The sequence below is a fragment of the Temnothorax longispinosus genome, chromosome 7 (assembly GCF_030848805.1).
Source record: "Temnothorax longispinosus isolate EJ_2023e chromosome 7, Tlon_JGU_v1, whole genome shotgun sequence".
In the NCBI taxonomy this organism is placed as follows: domain Eukaryota; kingdom Metazoa; phylum Arthropoda; class Insecta; order Hymenoptera; family Formicidae; genus Temnothorax; species Temnothorax longispinosus.
Window position 1 is genome coordinate 11036589 of NC_092364.1, and position 24939 is coordinate 11061527.

The following is a 24939-nucleotide window of genomic DNA, read 5'->3' on the forward strand; positions in this document are numbered from 1 at the left end:
AACTTTGTCGGTACTTAAATCATATAATCTATAATTTTTCGAATCGCCTTGATAACCTACAAGAATACATTTCTTTGATTTCGCGTCAAACTTCTTACGGAATTCCTTTGTAATATGCGCGTATGCTATACTTCCGAAGATTCTAATATGCGCCAAATTTGGCTTCTGTTGTATCCATAACTCGAATGGTGTCTTATCACGAGACATTGATGAAACGCTTCTATTCAGAATATAAACTGCTGTGTCAACAGCTTCCGCTCATAGTCTATCAGATAAATTCTTCGCGAGTAGCATAGTTCGAGCGCATTTTACTATCGTACGCATTTCACGCTCAGCTCGACCGTTTTGTTGATTGTACATATGGCGCTCATGTTTCGAGTTTTATTCCATGTGACGATAAATACTCTGTCATTCTTCCATTGCGGAATTCTGTACCGTTATCGCATCTAAAAGTTTTTATATGATATCCGAATTTATTATAAAATCCAGTTTCGAATTCTTTAAAATATTTAAATGTGTCGCTTTTATATTTCAAAAAATATACTGTACGAAAACATGAATGATCGTCCTTTAGAAGTAAGAAATACTTTGAGCCTCCCACCGAATCAATAGGCATTGGACCGCATAAATTCGCGTGAATTAAATCACCTGCTTTAGTTCTTCTTGTTCGAACGTTTTTATTAAATGGTAATTTATGTTGTTTTCCTAACACGCAACATTCACAGAAGAATGTATTATGATCATCTAATTTTATCCCGTTTACTAAATTTTTGTTGATCATTTCCCGTAATGCCTTACAATTAATATGCGCGAATCGCTGATGCCATAAGCTTAGGTCATTCTTTTCGACGACATTCGCTTCATGTTTCGTAGTTACCTTGAATATCATTCTATATAGGTTATTCTCTTCACGCTTTCCATAAGCTACTATAAGTCTTTACCTGAAAAAATAAGAGCGTTATCCAAAGTCAGATGTAAATTAAATCCTTTCTGGGTAATTATACTTGTCGAGAATAAATTTTTCTTTAAATTAGGTACGTAAAGAACGTCATCAATACGACCGTCGATCCATTTTCCGTTTACGCGTTTTTGAATGTATATAGTACCGCGACCTTTTACCTCGCATGTAGAATTATCGCCTAAACGAACCGATTCATTTATCTCTACAAAATTATCGAACCAACTTCTTTGAAAAGACATGTGTTTACTCGCTCCGCTATCTAATAACCAAATATTTTGTGTATCCACGTTCAAAATATCTTTTTCGACTTCCGTAACAGTAAAAGCACCATGACTGTGTGAGTTCGATTTTTGTTCATTTGATGTTTGACCCGCAGAATTATCATCGCGTTTATATCTCGGTGTATTTTTCCTTTTTCGGCAATCTCTCGCGAAATGAGCTAGGGTATTTCCGTCGGGCGAAAGGGAATCCGGTTCCTATTCCGGAACCCGGCAGCGGAACCGCATACAATTCGGGCCCTCGTAAGAGTGTTCGTCGGGGTAACCCAAAATGACCTGGAGACGCCGTCGGGAGATCCGGGAAGAGTTTTCTTTTCTGTATAAGCGTTCGAGTTCCCTGGAAACCTCTAGCAGGGAGATAGGGTTTGGAACGCGAAGAGCACCGCAGTTGCGGCGGTGTCCGGATCTTCCCCTCGGACCTTGAAAATCCAGGAGAGGGCCACGTGGAGGTGTCGCGCCGGTTCGTACCCATATCCGCAGCAGGTCTCCAAGGTAAAGAGCCTCTAGTCGCTTGTGACAAAAATAACATTCGACAGATTTCTTATCTTTGGCTTTAGGATTCGGATTATCGGATTTCTTATTACTAATTTGCTTATCGTTCCTTTTTTCGATGCTCGTGGTCGCAAGCGCCTCTGCCGCCGTGTCCGTGATCGTCAGACATTGTTCCTCCTTTATCAGTCGTTCGATCAGGTTAACTTGAGTCTGGTTCTCCACGGGGACGCTGTCCCATGCAGTGATGAACGGATTGAATTTCTCAGGAAGCGACATCATAATTTTTGTATTGATGGCCACGTCGGACAATGCCTCTCCTACGTCGTTCAGCTGCCTGGCAAGATTCTCAATTTTGGAGACGTGTTACATCGCCGTGTCGTTGACGCCCATTTTATACTTGTAAAATCGTGATAATAGTATGGACTTATTTGCAGCACTGCGTTGCTCATAAATACTGCTCAGTTTATGCCACATCTCGTTCGCTGTTTGACATGTAATAAGATATTCCAGTTGCGAGAATTCCATCGAGAAGGCAAGAATGCATTTTGCTTTCGCATTCTTAGAAATCCAGGCCGTGTGTGTTGGATCTCCTTCCGCCGGTTTTATAATGTCTTCCCCTCGACAATGTCCTTGAGAGAACTAGCCTCGAAGACTGCTAGCATCTGGAATTTCCAGAGCTGGAAGTTCGTTCCGTTGAACTTAGTGATGTTCTTCAAGTCGATCGAGTCACTCATGGTCAAGAAATATGTCTCCGTTTAACACCACGATGATATACGTTCTCTATGTATGCTCTTGTCGGCTTAACCAAACTTATGTGCTTTCTCGATGTGCGCGCTCTGGGCCCATAACCTGTTGGATATTATCTTGGATGTGCGCAGGTGTCGAGAAATTGGAATTAGCCGAATGATAAAGAACACAACTTTAATCTAATATAACTGGAATCAATATTACAATGTCACGCTCGCATGTCTTCTCACGAACGCTACCAAAAGACGAGTGTAATAGGCGGGAGTTTTTGGCGCGCGCTAAAAAAATAATACCAACCGAAAAATACTACTACGAGACGTGCGCGTGTGGTTGTGAGCGCCGCTGCGCCCAAACGAATCTTATTGGATATAATCACTAGAAACGCGCGCTTATTTAAACACGAAAACTAAAAATCTACAGAAACTTAACAGGGGTAATAAAGTAACATTTCTAATCTAATCTTCTATTCTTAAAACTATTTAAAAATTTTTTTGCAATGTTTTTATAGAAATATTCAAAAATATTTTTTGAAAACATTTTGTGCTGTATTGTAGGGTCTGTACATACATATAAGCAACTTACTTTCTTTAGCACTGACACAAACTATTATATTTCTTAAACCTTTTTGTTAATAACTTTTTAATAAAATAACGAACGACGACTAAAATCTTTAGAAGATTACTCAAGAGAGGCCTCTCTATAACATATTTCATAGTCAAGGCCGCAGGAGGTTGCTCGACTAAACTAAATAATTACCAAGCTTACCATTCTTTTTACTATTTTATCTTAAAAAATGACTTTTTTGTAAAAGTTGCCAAAATTGGCTTTAAAGGCTTTTATTTTAACCCAAAATAAAGCTTTTTACAAAGTTATATCGAAATCGGAGGTAGACCGTTTTCGGAATTTTATCCGAAAATTCGAAAGAAATCATCGAGTTGGTAAGCCTATGCACACGAATTCACGGTATTACACAATACTATAACTCGCTAATGTATCTTGTAGCAGACTGAGCAGTGGCGCCTGTGATGCTAGAATGGATCCGAGGCTTTTCGGCAACATGAATGGTGGGGATAGAGTGGGGGTAGCTTTACTAGGCACACCGAACACACCGTCAGCTTAGTCAGCCTATCCCCACCCTGGTGGAAATAATTTTACAATAATATACGTATTTCTATGACAAATTATAATCTTTTACAACAAATCACAAATTTGTGAAAATTGTAGAAATTTACGGTAAATTGTAGTAAATTGTAGTGAATTGTAATAAGTTGTAGTAAGTTGTAAGCTGTAAAAAGTAATAGAAAATTGTAACACATTTTTTACGAACATTTTTATGAGACGTAGTAAATTGTAGAAGTTGTAGATTATTGTAAAAATCATAACTATTTACAACTATTTACAACATTCTGCAAATATTTTTTATGAGAACTTAGTAAATTATAGAAGTTGTAGATTATTGTAAAAATCACAACCATTTAAACTATGTACAACATTTTACGAATATTTTTATGAGAATTATATTGTGTAGAAGTACTCTATTCCCACCACAGGTTTAAATAAATTTTGATTTATTACGCATAAATAACCGCGTTGACTCTCATGGCTAGATTTAATCTGTATTGTTCCACTACTCATACTGTCGAGAAGCCGCGGATCCATTCTGGTATCACAGGGTGGCTCGTGGCGGTGGCGTCAAAGAGTGAACGAAGAGGTGCGGGGTAGGTAGGGCCATTATACTAGAAAGACACATGCCGCCGCGCATTTCGTCTATATTTTGTAGCCACCTGCACGGACGTTTTATTTTATTCACGTTGCGTTTATACATTTATATCTCAATTTAGTTATTTTAAAATAAAATTCCTAACCTAACTGAGTACGAAAGTAATCTTAAATAAAAATTATATGGAATCTGGATTACAAGTAATGCAATTATTGAGTAATTTTGATTACAAAGTAATCATACAATACGATTACCAGTAATCGTCATTACAAAGATAATCGGTAACTTTATAATCGTGATTAAAGTAATCGTTTATATAATCAATTATTAAAAGTAATCGATTACGCCCAACTCTGCAGTGAACATTTCCAACACTTTGGTTTGGTAGTTTTTACTGTAATGTATGGTTATAGGAATGGGTAACACTTTAATTAATTGGGCCTCATTTTTTATCACCTAGTTTGAATGCAAACAGATTTCTCGAATTCTTGAACAATGCATTTTATGACCTTTTGGAAAATATTCCTTTAAATGTGAGAGTAAACTCCTGGTTTCAACTGGATGGCTGTTCTGCTCACTATGGCAGAGATCCTCGACAATGGCTTAATATTCATTTTTCCGGAAGGTGGATCAATCGTGCTGGACTTGTGGCTTGGCTCCACGTTCATCTGATTTAACACCATTAGATTTTTTGTACGGAGTGCTCTCAAGCAAAAAGTATATAAAGTGCCTATTAATGATCTTCAAATATCAAAACGGAGGATAGTACAAGTATGTGAAGAAATAATTAACAGACGCAATGTCACTCGTTCTCTCATTGATAGGTGCAATGCTTGTCTCCGGGGTGGAGGCCATTATTTTGAACAAAATATTTAATACTTAAACTTTGATTATTGTAAAGCACTAGAGAGAATAATTATTTTCATTTTGATTACTATTCAGCATTAAAGAGGATAAACCTACATTATTTATTCATTTCTAATAGTTCGGTAATAGAAGTCAATAAGCGTTTAAACAAATCTTAAACAAATAAGCGTTTGCGAGCATACCTCCAGAGGAAAATTTTTGTTTGTTTTAAGATCTTAAATTCATATTTCAAGTTTGGCTGTCAAGTTTAATCCGGGAACACCCTGTAAAGTTAAATAACAATTCGGGAAAAAAACCCTTATAATCAGAAGCGGTCTTATTTGCTCATATATGAATTTATCATGAAAATATCGATATTTTTTATATGTCTTTATATAATCTCATATAATCATATATGACCATATAAGAGCTTATGCGGCCAAAATTCATATATAAGCATATAAGACCGCTTCTGATTATAAGGGTTTTTTTCCCGGGAATAATAGCTTTGCAAACATAAGAAGGAAAAGATTTTTCCAAGAAACGAAAAATTTTATTTATAATAATAATAAAGGCTCACATGATTAGAAATTAAACGAAGAACAATGGAGCGTTGAGCCGTAACAAGGTGTTGGTGTTCATATATTCTATACTTTACGTAAAGAAGTAACGAATTGTAATGTACATACTGTACAGTGTATGTACATATACATATATTCCAACTTAATAGACTGCGTGCCGCGAATTTGTCGGACTTGAAACACAGCTATCTTGGAACATTAATACCCTTCCCTCCCCGAAACTAAATCGACGCGATTTAATTGTTTTAAAAAACTGTAAAGAATTTATTGCGAAAAATATTACTTCAACCAGGATTCGAATTTGGAACCTCCCTCATTCCGTGAAGGGCGTCGTATCAATTCGACGATTGAGGCATGTGGTAATATTAATCGCAATAACCGGTTATTAATAATAAACTTGAAGAGTTTATTTATTCCGGGAAGGGAAGGGTATTATATAATGTTCCAAGATAGCTGTTTCAAGTCCGACAAATTTGCAGCGCGCAGTCTATTAAGTTGGAATATATGTATATGTTCAGTATGTACATTACAATTCGTTACTTCTTTACGTAAAGTATAGAATATATGAACCCCAACACCTTGTTACGGCTCAAAAATTTTATTATTACTATTTATAATAAAAGAAAAATGGAATTTATCAAAAATATTTTTTAATGTAATAGATAGTTTCGGAGATGTTGCTGAAAAAAGATTTTAGCCATAAAATTTTCAAGAGATGTTTTATCGCTTAAACTTAAGATTGGGCATGTATAAAAAATGCAAATATGTTCCTTCAATTTTGATGCTTAATAACATATTTCAAGGGAATACATAGGTATCGGATATTTGGATAATGTAAGATCATATTGAATTCGTGCGATCGATTGGTTCATGGAAATAGTATTATTTTGGTATTTGAATAAGAGTATATTTGTTATTACATGTATAAGAATTATTACATATATAAGAAAAAATAAAAACTTATATACAGGGTGAATTATTTATAATGTTAATGGCAAATATCTCATAAAATATGTATCCTATAAAAAAAATGTTTTAGACAAAATTTGTTTGGAATTAAAGAAGGCACAAGATGACATTATTTTATCATACGTGGCACCACTATAGGTCAAACAAAGGTTAATTTAGTTAATGAAACCTTCATTTTTTATTGTTTTATATAAAAATAAAGATAAAAAGAAAGTAAATATACAGAAAAACTTACACAGCACGAATATTGATCTTGACATGTTATAGAGAGTATGATATAGAGAGTTAATTCTTGAATAAAACTTTGAATCAAGCGGCAGTCTCTTATAGTTCCTGATGAGATATTTCAAATTAAAGATATATGACTAAAAATAGGAACAAGATAAAATTGATGAAAATGGTGAAACTGAGGAATGACTGACAATGAGAGTAACATTGGGAAAGACATATGGGGCTTTGTCCCTTCTCTGCCCAAGCATTTATTTAAATATACAAAGATCTTTCTCATCGTCTAATTAATCACTTACCCATACAGCATATAAACGTTGAATAAAAATCTCAAAAACATTGCATTGTTACATTTGCAATATTGCACCAACGTTGCGAAATGTAGATTCAACGTTGAAAAGATATTGCATAAACGTTTAATATCCGCTGAATTGCAATGTCTTGTAGACGTTATAATTCAACATTCAGAAAACATTGCTCGATGATCGAACCGGCTAGTATAGTGATCCTCTGACTCTGACGCTTCCTTCTTGTTTATACTTGTGTATAACATATCTTTTTAGGGTTCAAAAATCTTGTAATAATATATATTAACTGGCCAACATTAAAAACAATGCAACAACAATTAAATTGTTAAATAAATATTGATTAACATTGGCCGCGTTTAGCAAAATGTGTTGTTTTTACAACTGTTTTCTAAGCTCACAAGATTGGATCTAAATTATTCCTCTAGGTTCTAGAGGAATAATTTAGATCTTAAAAGAAGCACCGGGTCCAAAGACTCGCGGATATCGCGATTTTGCTTCGTCAGAAGTCTGCTTATATTCGCCTCTAACTCAAATATTTATGAGTTGGTCTTGTTTTAATGTTGTATCAACATAAAGAATTGTAGAAAAATCAACATAGATTCAACGTCAGAAAGATATTTATATTTCAACATTCAACATTGCAATGTTGTTTGTGCTGTATGGGTTAGTAAGGCGAGAGATTCAAGCAATATTTCAAATACAAACCAATGTAAGTATAGGGGCCTTTGCTAATTTTCTATTTTAGTTTTAGTATACGATAGACTCAATGCATTTTGCAATACGTTTCCTAAAACTCCATTCAGTGTTTTGCACAGTTTGTGAAGTAATAGAAGCGCAAGCACCAACAATACGCTATCGCATATTCGGAGCTGTTGTAGGTATAATAGCATATTTTTTTAACTAATCCGCGGACACAAAAATCTATAGATATAAGGACATAAAGGATATGTCACTTAATCTACTTATTCGCCGGATTTCACGTCTCCAGATTTGTATTGAAATTAATAGCCATCACTTTGAACATTTGATAGACTAAACATTTTTTTCAGTAATTATTTAGTTTAGGGGAGCAACCTCCTGCGACTTTGACATTGACATATATTATAGAGAGCATTTTTCTGAGTAACCTTCCAAAAGTTTTAGCCGTCGCTCGTTATTTATTAAAAAGTTATTAACAAATATAACTGAGTAACAGTTTGTATCAGTACTAAGGGAAATAATTTGCTGATATGTGTGTATATTGTATAGAGAGTACATATGTAGGCGGGGGTGGTTTGCGTAGAAAGTTGAAAACCCAAACCGTAAAATGATAGACCTCATTTCGCCCTGTAAACAAGGGTAGGGTGGAGTGTGGATCTCGCTTCGCGTGGAAAATTGAAAACCTAAACCGAACAATGATAGACCTCGTTTTGTCCTGTAAACAAGGGTAGGGTGGAGTGGATCTCACTTTGCGTGGTTCTCTAAACAGCATTGTACGGTTCGGGTTTTTAACTTTTACGCGGACCGAGATCCATTCCTCCCACTTCTGCTCCAGGGGAAAGGACGTAGCTCCTCCCCAGCCTACATATGTATGTACTATCTATACATACATATCAACAAATTACTTCCTTTAGCACTGACACAAACTGTTATATTTCTTAAACTTTTTTGTTAATGACTTTTTAATAAATAATGAGCGACGGCTAAAACCTTTAGGTGACTCAGAAAAGTGCTCTCTATAATATATGTTATATGTCAAGATTAAGGTCGCAGGAGGTTGCTCCCCTAAAATAAATAATTACCTTTTTTTTATTAGGTAGAAAATTCTTTATTTTTTGAAATTTATTGTTGTTGATAAAAATACTTGTGTAAAGCAATACAAATTATTATGACCGATAAAAAGCTTATCTTTAGAAATAATTACTCTTGCTTTCATTATTATTAAATATTTTTGAATCAAGGAATAAATTATTTAAGAATATTTTTATTTTTACTCAGAAATATTTTTAATAATTAGTAATTTTATAGATACTTATAAAAACAAAGGAGAGGGTATAAAAATCGCCATATTTTGCCCTCAACGGGAACTTGTATAACATGCTTTGCTACCTTATTTGAGGTTGAAAGAAGAAGAAAATTATATTCTTTTTACCAGGAAACTGCGAGAAATATTTTAGAACCAATAATTAATGTCTTTAAAATGTGTGTCAACACGAGCGCATGCACCATTGCTCATATACATATATCAAATCGTACATATACCAAAAGTTCCGGAACGGCCAATCATCTCAGAAAGTATTGGTTTATGAGAAAAATGTTTCAAATAAAAGTTGGAAAATTCAAAGGGCGCCAGACTAGAGTCAAGCTCAACAGGGTCTTCTTTCCCTGCTAATTTTTCCAAGCCCGTTCCCTTGGCAGTGGTTTCGCTAGATAGTAGATAGGGACAGTGGGAATCTCGTTAATCCATTCATGCGCGTCACTAATTAGATGACGAGGCATTTGGCTATTTGCATCACGTCCTTTTGGCGCGTCTTACCGCTTCGGGGCAGTGCGGTTCCTGATAACAACGGGTCCCGGCTCGAGCGACCTTGCAGGTTGACTATGGGTCGCTCATCTGCGCAACGGGTTACCCAATAACAAGGATACGAGATCCAGCATAACTTTCGTTCTTTATTATCACCTATCTTATAGTAACTGGCCTATCTAGCACTCTTGGCAAGAGTGGGTCTTCCCGCAGGAGGGAAACCCATCTGACTGATCTGCCGCGGGATTCCTGCGTACGGGCTGGAAAAATTATTTAAGCAGAGTCCCCTACTTGGGAAAACGGAACTTGGCCGGCTTAGTGTGTTGTCGTTACCGCGGGGAGCCACGTGGAGGCGTCCGCCCGTGTGCCGGGGCGGTTCGGTCACACGGCTCTGCCGCCGCTCAGTGCCCATCCGAGCGACTCGCATCACTGATGTCCACGGCAAAAGTGCCGGCATAGATTAAAATCGGGAGTGTAGAATGCTCCCGAATAAATAAATAAATAAGTAAAATATTGGGTGGATCAGGTCTCAGACCGTCGTTTATGTATAAAATTACATCAGTGAGCTAGTGCCAAGAGTTTTTAATCTGCAGCATCGCTGCTGTTGAGGCGCAAAGGCGCGTTATAATCCATAAACATATGGAAGAGTTCCACTGAGCTCCTGAGTGCTTGGAGTATTAGCGTTCTCAGCGAGCCTCTGTCTTTAATTTCCAATTTACGAAGACAGGTAACAGTGTCTTTGGGCATTGCTCCTCTTGTCCCGATAACTATCGGGAGGATCATACAGTCTTTCGCCCCTAATTGGGCTTTAAGCGGGCCTATGAGGGACGCATATTTGGCGAGCTTGTCCCTCTTGCCTCTCTCTAAGAAATCGCCATCTTCATGGCAGATTGTTACATCAGCCACAAAGACCCTTTCCCGATACTGTATGATCAGGTCTGGTTGGAGATTCCTCAGATGAGGGTCCTGTAGTCGAGCTTCTTTCGTTATCGTCATTCCACGTTGCCCCAAAACGTGGCGCTCTATGAAGTCTCGAATATCATTGTGGCGTTTAATACGACCAGACTTGGTGTACTATACACGCACTGCCCCAGTATATGACCCAGTGTCTCGGATTGAGCTTTGCACTTACGGCACATGACGCCGCTGTTCTTAGTGGCTCTGTTCAGCGACACCTTGTTTGCCGCGACATTGGCTCTTAACTTAAGAGCCGTAATATACCTGGAAGGTTTCAACAGGTTAGGCCGGTATAACCATTCATTACCCACCTTATCGTCTTTATAGGCTGGCACACCCTTGCCTTGGGACGGTAACTCCGCCCATTTGTGCCATTCATTTGCTTTGGCCTTATTTTTATAGCCGTCGATCTGTTTGATCGACTCTAGGGGCCAGCCCAGTTTGGCTACGTGCGCCAAGCGCTTTAATTTGTTCTCTAACCCCGACGCCACTACTAAGGCTTGGATCGCCGGATCGCTGTTATTCAGAAAGCGAAAACTAGCTTTTAACATTGCGGACGTTACAACAATACCAAGCTTGGGAAAACCCATGCCGCCATCGCGCTTAGACGCGTATAGCAGATTATCTGCTGTAGACATTGGAAGGTGCAGATAGTCTTTCACCGCCGTCCTTGGTGTTTGGTCCAGTTCACTTAATTCTGTGGCACTTACTGTGCCCGCGGTGAAGGCATACAAGAAATGCGGCAAAACATACCGCGCCAAAAGTTCAACTTTCTGATGTGGCTTCAGGGGTAGCCTTTTAATTCTTGGGAGCGTGTCCCTTAGCCGCGCAATTGCGTGCTTGGTAACTACTCTTTCCCACAGAGTAACCTGAATGCCTAGATATTGCATTGACTGAGCAGGGCCGCAATAGACGATCATCTCGCCATTGCTGTGTATTTCTGGATCCACCATATACCAATTAGTTTTGGTGGTAACAATACCAAAAGCAACGCACTTCCCAATTGATAGTGCCATTCCCCATCGTGAGAGGAAGCCGACGAGCTCATCCATAAGCCGACTTGCCGCTTCTCTAGTGTTTGCAATGAGTATTATATCGTCGGCAAAGGCCAGGCACGACATACTCAGGCCGTCCTTGATTTGGAAGCCTTCCATTCTTTCAAGTCTGTCTATAATCAAATCCATGCAGACGTTGAAAATAAGCGGAGACAGAGGGTCTCCTTGCTTGACTCCTCTTCTCAATTCAATGTCGAACGTTTCGTCACGACATTTCATAGTGGTTTTGGCTCCTTTATACGAATCCATTATCAATGCCACCACCTCCTCCGGCAGCCCTTTTCCGAGTAAGGCGTACCTGATAACAGGGTGCGGGAGGCTATCAAACGCCTTGGCTATGTCCACCTGAGTGGCAACAATTCCTTTATCTTTCTTTGCTAGTGCGAGAACTTCGTTCAGCAAGTTGATGTTATTATAACATCCCATCTCCGGCACAAAGCCTTTTTGTCGTGCATTCAGGTAAACCACTTTCCTTAGACGCTGATCCATGATACCCCAATATGATCTGCTTAATATTGAGAAGATAGTAATCGGCCTGTAATTGGCCGCTACTGAGGGGTCCTTCCCCTCTTTAAGCACTAGTGTTGTTCTATTGCAGCGCCACGCGCTCGGTTGTTTCAATGCCAGCATGATTACATTAAAAATTTTGTGGAGGATATAGCCTCCCTCGTTTCTCATCAGATCTCCCTTGCGGAGTCCGTCAGGCCCGGCTGCCACCCTCAGCCGTGTAGCCTTGAAACGCTTCAAAATCTCCTCCTTGGAGATAGGATGCAGAATCTCTGCTGGATTATACGGCACCGTGGCCTCTCGCTCTTCCCGGCCAATATCACATCGACCCGGGCTTCCCCATAGCTCTTCGTAGAGCTTCTTGACGCTCTCAACTGTTGGACTCACTGAAACGCCTGTATCCAGCGTCTGGACATCCATACTCTCTCTTACCATCTTAGCGAGGATAGCGGGATTGTTCCTATACAACTCTTGTGTACGAGCATAAGCTCGGGCTTTGCGTTCATTTCTTCCCGAAAGTCCTTTCCTCCGACTCCGGTGTCTTCGGGAATTACCGCCTGTTTTCCCCGACTCCGGAGCACGGAACAAACTGATCGCCAGCTCATAGGCTGCGTCTACCTCCTCTTGCGTTATTGCCTTCACTTTTTGCCGTCAAGAGCTGGATAATGTGTTGTTGTAATTCCAGCGATTCCTTGGGCTCACTACTCTTGAGCTCCTTAAGGTGATCCTAAAGCCGTGATCCTAGCTGGTTTTTTTCGGTTTTTTTCTTAGCACTAATCTTTTAATTGGCTTTATAGAAATGCAAAATTCTTGTCTAGAATTAAAGTACGCATCAAAATCTAGGTCATGGTGGTCGAATTTATATGTGGTGGTCGTCACGTATAACAAAAAATATTAATTTTTTTTCGTTTTCGATATAAATTCGACCTCCATGACCTAGATTTTGATGCGTACTTTAATTCTAGACAAGAATTTTGCATTTCTATAAAGCCAATTAAAAGATTAGTGCTAAGAAAAAAACTGAAAAAAACCGGCTAGGATCACGGCTTTAGGATCACCTTAAGCACCGCCTCAATGCAGGCTTGCCTCCAGTGTGCAGTTGACGTTGATTCGTCAAAGCTATATATATCGCACGGTATCTCCTCCGCATCTAAGAAGACATCCTCGGTCTCCTCCGGATCTACAAAGAAATCATCGTTCTCTGGCGGTGCACCATCCGCTTGTCGGTCCTCCTCGCTGAGGGGTTCTTGACTCTCGAGGCGCTGCTCTTTCCACCTTTTATAGCACGCCTCACTCCTCTTGTCCCTTATTTGTTTCAGGGTTTTCTCCGGCATAAGCAAGGCCATAGCCTTTGCTATATTCGTCTCATCCTTGAGCTCTACCTCGAGCTCGAGCATCCTACTCACATCTTCGGCAGAGAAAACTCTACCTCTCCTCGGCTCCATTACCTTCGGAGCAGCACGCTCCGATCTCACTCGGTTTCTTGCCACTGGGTGTACCAGCCTCTGATGCTGTGACAGGCCTCGTTGTGTGGTGAAGTTCCTGTCACAGTCAGGGCAGACGAACCGGCCCTGCTCCACGGTTCGCTGCCCATCACCTGCCCTGGTTGCTGGGCATTTTGGAAGGTGGCATGCGGCCGCCCGATACGACGCGTATGACTTGCCACACCGTTCGCATTTGTACCTGATGCTCAGGTGAGGGTGCACTTCCTCTATATGCCGGGCCTCATCTTTGACAGTGAAAGCCATATACTCGCCCGCTCCAGTTGCGGCGCAATTTTCGCATCCCCTTCGACTGAAGGGGAGCGATAGTTCACAGACCTGTATTTCTTGCCTTGGTTGTCTTCGAATAGCCCCCTGGCCGTGCTCCAGGGGAATGGGGCCATGTTGCCCTGACGGGAATGAAACCCGCTGGCACCGGTATCCCGGCCGAGAGCCCAGGGTATGCTCCCGTTATTACCCTGACGGGAATGAAACCCGCTGACACCAGTCGAGACTGGCCGAGAGCCCAAGGCGTGCTCCCGCTGTTGCCCTGACGGGAATGAACCCGCTGGCGCCGGTCGAGACCGGCCGAGAGCCCAGGGCATGCTCCCGAGTCGCCTGAACCCCGTTAGCTCCCCGGCAAGCCGGGTACCCAGCGAACACCATCGTGGAGGTGGGGCAGACTTGGGGCGCAGACGACAGGCTGCGCCCCCTTGTGAACGAGCAACCATGACTCTCACCTACAAAACGCTCAAAGCGAAAAGCCCCCGGGACGGCCCAGTGTCCACGGGGGCGGCGTATTGCTTTGTCCTTAAAGCAAAAAGCCCCCGGGACCTAAGGTCACCAGGGGCTCAAACCTCTCCAAATCTCAAAATCCGTTTAAAGCAAAAAGCCCCCGGGATCGGCCATTAGGACCGATCAACCAGGGGCCAATGCATACCATGCACCACGGATCTTACCTCTCCAAAAGCTCTTAAAGCAAAAAGCCCCCGGGATCGGCCACTAGGTTCGATCAACCAGGGGCCAATGCCTATACCATGCACCACATAGGAGAGTCAACAAAAAAGAGAGCAAGGAAAAACAAGAAGAGGAAGAAAACGCCTTAAGAGAGTCATAGTTACTCCCGCCGTTTACCCGCGCTTGCTTGAATTTCTTCACGTTGACATTCAGAGCACTGGGCAGAAATCACATTGCGTCAACACCCGCGAGGGCCATCGCAATGCTTTGTTTTAATTAGACAGTCGGATTTCCCTAGTCCGTGCCAGTTCTGAGCTGAGCGTTGAATGGCGGCCGAAGAGGACGACCACGACGGCTCGCGCCGCCACGGAAGCCTCGCAGCAAGGAAGATCCGCGGGAGGCCAAGGCACGGGACCGAGCTCGGATCCCCGGGACCGGCGCGAGAACGCCGATCGGTTCACCTCGCCCAGGCCCGGCACGTCAGCCAAACCCGCTTCCCGACCAAGCCCGACACGCCCCGCTCCTCAGAGCCAATCCTTATTCCGAAGTTACGGATCCAATTTGCCGACTTCCCTTACCTACATTAGTCTATCGACTAGAGGCTCTTTACCTTGGAGACCTGCTGCGGATATGGGTACGAATAGATGGGCCAATAGATGATCTTATTAGATTTTGGGTCCGGGGCCCAGTAGTGTAGACATAAAAGCTCCAAGGAGATGTTTACATAAATACTATATTTAAAAAAGTTGAGCTATTGCAACAGCATATTCTTGAGACCAAATTAAGTCAAAAAGTCCTATACCACTTTTCCCTCTGACAAATAAGTATCAAAAGATATCGTAAGCTAAATATTGAAAAAGTTACCAAGTTTTCCTTGAATATCTAAAAAAGTATTAGGCAAATAAAAAAATGTTTTAAACAAAAGTTGTTCAAATTAATTAGGAAAAAAAGATGATACAATAAAAAATAGGGATTTTTATTTGTTCAGGAGCGATCTCGCCGAGATCGCCTGTGATGCCGGGTCGCTCAGACTTGAGCGCGGAGCGGGTGTGACTCGGAGAATTCCCGTGGGTAGTCGGGAGCAGGAAACAAATGCGAGAGTAATGCCACATTTAATTTCTAATAGAACGACACAGGGAGGAGAGAGCGATGGTGACCCTCGGTTTCTCAGATTCTTGAGAATACTTTGCGCTTCGCTGTTATTGAAGGCATCGATCGGCGTCTGGCACCGATTTGAGGGCTGTGCGTCGTCGGTTTCACTCTCCTCCACAATTACAAAGATTCGGTTCGGATTGAGAATTTTGAGCGAGCGAGTAACGAAGCGAGCGAGATATGAAGTCGACTGTGTTCTGTGCCTCGTTACGAGCGACTGACTCTCCTGAAGGTACGCAAATTTTCGGGGGGTATTTATTTTGCTTGCGTTGTTGCTCGCTCGTTCGATGAATGTGCACGCAGCGGGCGCGTGATTTAGCGATACGCTCGAATTTCCGTTTAAACTTCAAACATTATTTAAAAAATTTGACTTGAACCTTACTGGGTCCAACACGGGTCCTGGACCCAAAATCTAATAAGATCATGTATTGGCCCCCTTTGAATCCTCCAACTCTTATTTGAAACATTTTTCCCATAAACCAATACTTTCTGAGATGATTGGCCGTTCCGGAACTTTTGGTACACACGGTATGATAAGTGTATATGAGCAATGGTGCACGCGCTCGTGTTGTATGTACATGCATTTCAATACAATTTTGTGATGTAAAATTCATTAAATCAAAATGTATGTTTGTTAAACCGCTCAAACACAACTATTTTGACACACATTTTAAAGACATTTATTATTGCTTCTAAAATATTTCCCAGTTTCTTGGTAAAAAGAATTGACTTTTTCAAAAAAGGTAAAAAAAAAGGCGCCAAGTACACGCGCAATGTATGTTGTAAATCCAAAAATCCTAAATAGTAGTAGCTTAATTTTTTCCTAACAAAATAATTCACAAAATTGCGTTACCTAACTCAAATAAGTGATATGTATTTCAAAAAAAAAGTGAAATTTTTACATTGCGCCAATTGCAAAGAGAATGTATATATTGCTTTGAAAAATAACTGTTGTGTAACTACTTTTAAAAAGTAAAACTCAAGTGATACGTATATTTTTGTATTCTCATTCAAGGGTCTTCCCATTCCAACCCAAGCTTTAATTCTTTTTAACAAAATTATAATATTACAAAGAATCACTTTAATCAAAGGATTAAAAAGATAACAGTACAAAATAAAAAAAAATTAATTAAAATAAAATAAATAAATTTTTCTTGTAAAAAAACTTGGCGCTGCTCCCTTCTTTCTTTGTTTAAAGTCGATTATCTCGAAAAATTTGCATTAAAAAAAATGTTGCAAATAAAAAGTATTTGTTTTTATCTCAATTTTTATATAAAACAATAAAAAATGGGGTTTTTATTTAAAAAATTAAGTAGACCTTTGTTTGACAGTAGCGCCACCTATGATGAAACGGATAGTGCCATCTTGTGTCTCTTTTGATTTAAAACATTTTTTTTATAAGATATTTTATGAGATATTTTTCATTAACATTATAATTGGTTTAATATGTATAAAATGAAATATCTGTCCTGTCATCATCATTTATCACAATTTTTGGAATAAATGAGTGAGTGTGAGAGAGAATCTTTGATAGAATAAAAGCGGATTAGAAAGATATTAATTTAAAACATGATTATTATTCAATAGGATGGATTGGAGTCCTTTGACAAGACACACAATTTGGGGACTTACTATAGGTGGTTTCGTACATTGGCTACAAATCACCGCCATTAATCAAAATATGATTCAACGATATTTATCTCTTCCTACTTTGCAATCAGCTAAAAGGTATATGTTAATGATATAAACACTTTTATAAAAACAACAATACATTTTCTACAAAAAGAGAGAAAGAGAATGAATAATATAAAAGAAGTGCGGGTAATGTGAAATAGTGGGTTAATAGCCCGGGAAAAAAGAATTAGATCTACCGAGATATGACCAGATCTGGTTCATCAGATCTGGCCAGATATAATTTGATCTGCAAATTGTCTCTATCTGACCAGATCTGAACAAATATAACCAGATCTGACCAGATATAATTTGATCTGCCGAGATATAATTATTATTTACCGAATGTATCCAGATCTGCTCAGATATAATTAAAAATTATGAAGTGATGTAAAATGTTATAAAACCATAAATATCGATTTAATTCGAAATTGTGTGCCACTTTATTATAAGCGTGCGATACAACTGATGATATAAGTTGTACCGTACACCTTGATTTATATACCGTTCTTATACTATTATTTGTCATATTTTAAATACGAGAAATAGATCTCATCGAATGCTATCTATCGGATGATCCGACATTTGCACAGGGTATAACAAAAAGTTCGGGATACTGAATTATCTCGGAAAGATGATGTTTTCGGAAGAAATGTTTTATACAAAACTTGTAGGGTACCAAGTCTTATCCATTATGTGGTGATATTGATTTAACCTTGAACGATCTTGAGAAAGTCACATCAAGGTCACATTGAGTTCTTTAAACGGGGACCTCTATTTTTTATGTCATATTCTTGTAACCCTTGTTGAGATATTTTCAAAACACTAAGATAAAGCTCTCTTTCGTTAAAAATTTCCTGAAATATTTTAAATTTTGTCATGACATTTTTAATATAAAATATGAGATATCTCATAAAGTATTTACTTTTCGATAACTTTACCTTCATACTTTTATACATAGAATAATGAAAGGAATCAAATAATAATGTTAATTTTTATTAATCTTTACATTTACAATTTTGCAAAATTGAATGCGTCTACAAAATGCAATCAAATTTTTTAAAATAATTTTTTCTGTTTTTTTTTTTAACAACAATCGATTCCCGATTTTTTTGTTACACCCTGTATAACCAGTAAATAATTATTATTAATTAAAGTAAAAAATGTAAAATCTCTAATATTCTTGTTCGAGTTGGTAATTATTTATGCAAGTCTCCAAATAACTTTAATAAAATTTTTAGTGTAATCTAGCTATTAAATAATAATCAAACTGAGAATTTTTTTCACTTTTGTTTATCCATTATTTATAAGCTTACAATGTGTACGAAATAACTTATATTTCTGTGATTGTTTTTTATATTTTAGATATAAGGCAAACTGATAAAAATGCTTTTATAACAAATAACTAACATTTTTTTAAAATAAAAAATACTTGTTTTCTGCAAATTATATTTTCATTATAAATAATTTTTATATAATTATATCAAAGATATTTAATTGAATATCTTTAATTTGCTATGTATCTATAAATAAATTCATATTTATATATTTTAATATCATATTAGACGAACATCGAACATTTAATTTGTTATAGTTAAACATGGTCAGATATCGTCAGACCTGAACAGTTTTCGATTAAACACAACCTCAGTTCGATTTATATCTGGACAGATATGGTCAGATGTAATGTATTTCGGATCGCATTCGAGTATAGATATGGTTATATCTAAACAGATACAATCAGATCTGGACTGTTTTGATAAAATTCAATCACAGATATGGTTCGACCTGAGCAGATATGATCCGATTTGAGTAGATATGGTCCGAGCCGTCGAAGACCAAATTACACCTCATATATAGTTATATGAACATATATGACCAAATCTGCGTAGACAATATAATTTGATCTAGTCAGATCTAATCCTTTTTTCCCGGGAGGAACTACTATGATATCTAGTCAATAATGGTTGTATTCCGATATTCACTGTGAGTACTGAAAATCTATATTTTACGTCACGTATAGATTTTCAATACTGATAATTGCTGATTGTAAATATTAGAATGCAGCCTAAGTGTTGTAACCACTAAATAATATATTGTACACCAATAAGGGGCGAAAGTAGCGTTTTTCAGACAAGTGTGAAGTTTGTCGCCCGAGTCGAAGGCGAGGGCGGCAAATCTCACGAGTCTGAAAAAGCTCTCGACCCGAGGTGCACACGATATTTTTCACAACACCTCTTTACGGAAATGTTCGACTTTTGAATGCTAGAGTGTATGCGTTTGATGTTCCATTCATACAGTTTATACGCGCGTGTAGTTAAATAGAAAGAGAAAAAGAGAGTGATGTGGGGTCCAGAGACGAAGCCCTGGTGGGGCCCAGGAGTAAAGCCCTCGGTGGGGTCCAGGGGCGAAGCCCCTGGGGGGGCGTAGGGGGCGAAGCCCCCCACATAAAAAAAAAATTTAATTACAATTAAAAAAAATATGTTAAATAATTTTAATTTTAAAATAACAATAAAATTTCCAACAAATGTAAAAAATATAATTTTTAGAATATAAATATATCATTAGACTCGTGAAAATGTCAATAAATTAATAGACGGCGATACGAGTCAAGCGCGGTACGTGGTGCGCAAATAGAGAATTAATAGTTACAGAAGTAACGAATTAAAATGTATAATATACGTATATACATATATTTCAACTTAATAAACTGCACGCCGATTATTTGTCGGACTTGAAACACAGCTGTCGTTGGAACATTAATACCCTTCCCTCCCCGGAATTAAATCTACATGATTTAATTATTTAAAAAACTGTAAAGAAATTATTGCGAAAAATATTAATGTTTCAACGATAGCTATGTTTTAAGTCCGACAAATAATCGGCGCGCAGTTTATTAAGTTGGAATATATGTATATGTATACGTATATACATTTTAATTCGTTACTTCTGTAACTATTAATTCTCTATTTGCGCACCACGTACCGGGCTTGACTCGTATCGCCGTCTATTAATTTTTAGAATATAATTAAAGAATATAATTTTTACAAAGAATAAGCATTAATTAGTGAATTTAATAGTTACACTACAATTTTGGAATTGAAAGATTGGATTATTTCCTCTATTTTGCATTTTAGATGTTGATTCAGATGTATCTTCAGTCATGATACAGCCAGCAAGCGACACAAGTCGACACAAACGTCGTTTTATCTTTCTTTTTTGGCAATGAGTAACAAAGACAAAACGACACTTGTGTCGACTTGTCACTTGCTGAAAAGCCTTCTATATATGTTTTAAGATTTGCCCGTTACTTTACTTTCCGCCCGCTAAACAAGGACAAAAGGAACAACTTGATTACTTTCGTCCCTGTAACAGGGAGGAAAGTAACAACTTTCCTCCCTGGCGTGAAATTGGCCACTTTCGTCCCTCTCTACAGGCATGGAAAGTCGAACTTTCCGTGGAGGTGTTGTGAAAATATATTTAACCTGGAACACGGGCTGCCATATAATAGCCACGCTAAGCAAACGGGAGAGAAAAATCTCTGGTTGCTCTCTCATTCTTATCTGGCCCTCCGTATGGTCGAGAGAACTGAGGTCTGAGGTAATGCTGATCACACACTCTTTCAGTAAGACGTAACAGTAAGGTCACAGTATAAGTATACACAGTAGAGACCCTGAACTTTTTTAGTGGTACTCAATTTCTAGTGCGCATGCATCGGTTTATCCTACCAGGAATATGGCGGCCTGTACGTATGACAAAGAGAAAGATACTTTTCTTTCTTTCTCTCTTAAGTGTTCGTACAGCCCAGAAGATGGCTGCGAGTCATGTGATCTGGGACTCACTACGTCAAAGGTGCCGACGCTCAGTGTCACTACTGTATGTACTTATACTGTGGTAAGGTTTTGATCAAGGGCCAAAGTACATAATAACATGGCATAGCAATACGACAGTCGTAATCGTGGACGTAAGTAACGCACAAGCTTTGGCGTATTCTGAAGGCACCGCTACGTGGAGTAAGCTTGGAGTAAGGAGTAAGAGTAGGCAAGATTAAGGGCCGGTTGTTCCAACCTGTTGGTAAGCTAACTAATAGTTAAATTATATGTCTATCTTTGTCTAATGTAAAAGATAAACAAAGACATATATATGATTTAACTGTTAGTTTACCAACAGGTTGGAACAACCGGCCTTAAGCGTTATAACCTGTTGGATCTTGATTGGCCGAGCGTAAGTGTAAGAGTAAGAGTAGGAGTAAGAAATAAAATTAATCTATTTCGCTTACGCCCTTACGCCAGCTCTCTTAAATCGAAAATAGCCCTCTTATGCCTTTTTTTTTTTGTTTACGCGGAAGAGGGAAAATGCCTCGCGCATACCCGGCCCCGGCCACCGGGTTATGTCGTGGGGCTTGCACCCACTAAAACCCCTCTCCCTAACAAACAGCACGCTGGACTATAGTCACGTCACACGGGAGACCGGAGGTTTACATCGTGTACCTCTTATGCCTACTCTTACTTCTTACTCCACGCTTACTCCATATATTGTAGACGACGCTTGACAGTCAGGATACGTTAGGCCATGTCCCAGATAGCAAAGCGTGTCTGAGCAAAATCGCGCAAATCTGTGATTGCTTATGATGCTGGGAACTTGCCGTACATTTGCTTTAATTGATTTCGAGTAATTTAATATTTAAAGCAACACGCAGGCAACATTGGATATATGTATTTCCAGCAATTTGTCGGCAAGAGAACAGCATCAAATTTACTTCGCGTTGCTAACAATATGACAGCATTGTGATCCTATGAATTATTACAGCAACATGACAGCAACAATTCGAATTTTGAATCAGACGATTTTAGACCGCAGCATAAGTTGCCAACAAGTTGCTGGCAAGTTGTTATACAAAATTGTTATATCGTGAAGGCATCAATTTACCAACAAATGCGGACTCAGTTGCTATAATCCTGATAGCAACACATACTATGTTGTTGAGAACTTGCCAACAACAATGCAGACACGTTGCTATCTGGAGTTATGTGTTTTGGTTCTAATCGCGTTACTCAATTCGGTTACGTAGCCAAATCGAGCAACGCGATTGGTCAAAATCTTACTGTTACGTCCCACTGCCCAAGTAGCATTTTTTGGTTAACTTTCCGACTAAGGCCCAGTTCCACAAACGTCGGTTAACTTTTAACTTTAGTTAACTCACTCTTCGTTTCTTTCTAAGGGAAACGTTACAAAGAAATGAAGAGTGAGTTAACCTAAAGTTAAAAGTTAATTAATGTTTGTGGAACTAAGCCTAAGGGCTACTTTTCTACCAATCACAACGTTGTAAGTGGTCCAAGAAAGTTCGAAAATTAAACTTATAATTAAAAGATAATACAGTAAACCCTCGTTAACACGAATTCGAAGGGACCGGGATTTGAGTTCGTGTTAATCGGATGTTCGAGTTACCGGGGAAATTTTGCCCCTCGTTAACACGAATTTGTTCGTGTTAACGAAGTTAACTAAAAAAATTAAAAAAATTTAGTAGATAGTATTGCATGTCTGATATATTCTTTATTATTTATACAGCAACTTAAATAAAATATATAACTTTTACGAACTTGGAATCTCCACAACCAACCACTTAAACAATCGAAATTTTCGACACCTAAATTATCTGCTATAGATATCGCTTTTTCCTGAATTAGCGGTTCACTTATTGGAATATTTGAAATTCGCATATGATTAAACTGTTACGTCCAACTATTAACAACAAATTGATTGCAACGTGACAGCATCAATTTGTGAGGGATTTGTGATAGCACGATACAATTATAGAAAACATGTCTATATGTACGTTTCTGATACATATTTGTCATTTTTACTGTTACTGTCATTGTTATTATTTATCAAAGCTTAACCTTCAAACAAACCATTTATACCTTTATGTAAGATACGTTATCACTTCATATTATAATATGCCTCAAAATTGGAAGTTTTTCAAGTCATTTCAGCATGAAAATGATATCTTCAGGTATTTTAATTATATATTTATATAAATAGTTAAGTTTTATTTGTTATTTTTATAACAAATAGTACATTGTTTTAGTTTGATGTAAACTTCTTACTACAATATCAGAGACTTTTTAATATTTATAATTATTGTTCCCAACATTTCCCGGCTATAAATTTTTTTTATTATTTAATATAGGGTAGACCGGGGCACGTTGTCACACATTTTTTTCAATATTTTTTGTATTTTTTACATTCAATATTTAAGAGTACTTTGATATGCCAAAATTTCGAGTGAACCCTCAGCTTCAATTGGACAATATCGAATTTTGTGTGATTGTTACTGTACAGTTGTTACATAACAATAAATAACGACAGGTCGCTTGGACAACGTGCCCCGCGACCGGGGCACGTTGTCACATCAAATGTAATTGCATGCAAAATGTAATCCAAACTGTATACAACGTAAATATCAATATATTATAGTGCGCTGCAATGTAAAAAAGTAAAATCCTTCACAGAAACATTTATTTTATTTCAAAAAAGTACAAAAAGCACGAAGTTTTCGTCTTAATCTAAATAGACAAGAATTCCACTCGAATGCGCAACTTATTGATAAACATTTTTTCTTTTATAATCATGTCGGTGATTAAACATAAAATATTTTTATTCGTTATCGTCATCCGAAGATTCGCAATAGATTCCCATCAAATTCGTGACAACGTGCCCCGAGGGCATTTTTTTACTTCAAACAGCCTCATGTCCGACACGTTTGAGATATTCGTAAGGTTAGGTACTGCACGCGGTAGGTAAAAGTACATACTTTAAGATAATATAAAGGTCTATTCTGAAAAAACATAAGCTTCATGTCCAGTACGTTGAATATTAGACAATAAAATTTTACTTACGGTCGCAAAAAACTTTCAAGTTGATTTTACGTCAACACGGCTGGCGCAATCTCAAGACTGTAAACACACCAAAGATGGGCATACACTAACACGTTTTGGGAATGACGGGTGCTGCTCTCCGGTTATTAGTTTTTTAAATAAAGCCAAAGTGACAACGTGCCCCGCGTGACAACGTGCCCCGGTCTACCCTATTTATTTGCTTATAATATCGTAAAAGAAAATATTGCGTCTTTTAAAATTATTTAATATTTTATAAGAGTCCAATCGAAATCAAAACCGAAACTTTCATGGAAATCCTAGAAAAGCTATATAGTAACAGGTATTTACAGTCACTAAATCTACGTATTTACATTCTATTAGATTTGCCGTAACTGTATATATACATTTTTTGTCTTTGGATACCTGGAGAATTAATATCGGTGTTTTAAATATTTCCTACATATCCTTTTAGTTGGTGCCTCCAGAACATCCTTAAATATTAAATAAGATTTATTTTCTTCTACAACTAGATATGTCATTAGTTCATAAAATTAATCTACACGAATTACAATGGCTCATTTCAAGTCCCGTATTTGGGAATATGTATTTGTGTATACATCTCCTTGGAGCTTTTATGTACACAAATAT

At 38.2% G+C, this 24939-nt stretch overlaps 1 protein-coding gene across 1 annotated transcript in view; it reads left to right on the top strand.

Moving 5' to 3' along the window:
- The window catches only part of LOC139816936 (sodium-coupled monocarboxylate transporter 1), a gene marked incomplete at its 5' end in the record, with an annotated part of 160977 nt that overhangs the window by 58528 nt on the left and 77510 nt on the right, over positions 1 to 24939 (top strand). Inside the window, one exon of the mRNA XM_071784767.1 lies at positions 17330 to 17470. Within this exon, the coding sequence (XP_071640868.1) occupies positions 17330 to 17470 (141 nt within the window). The remainder of the gene's footprint in view (positions 1 to 17329; positions 17471 to 24939) is intronic.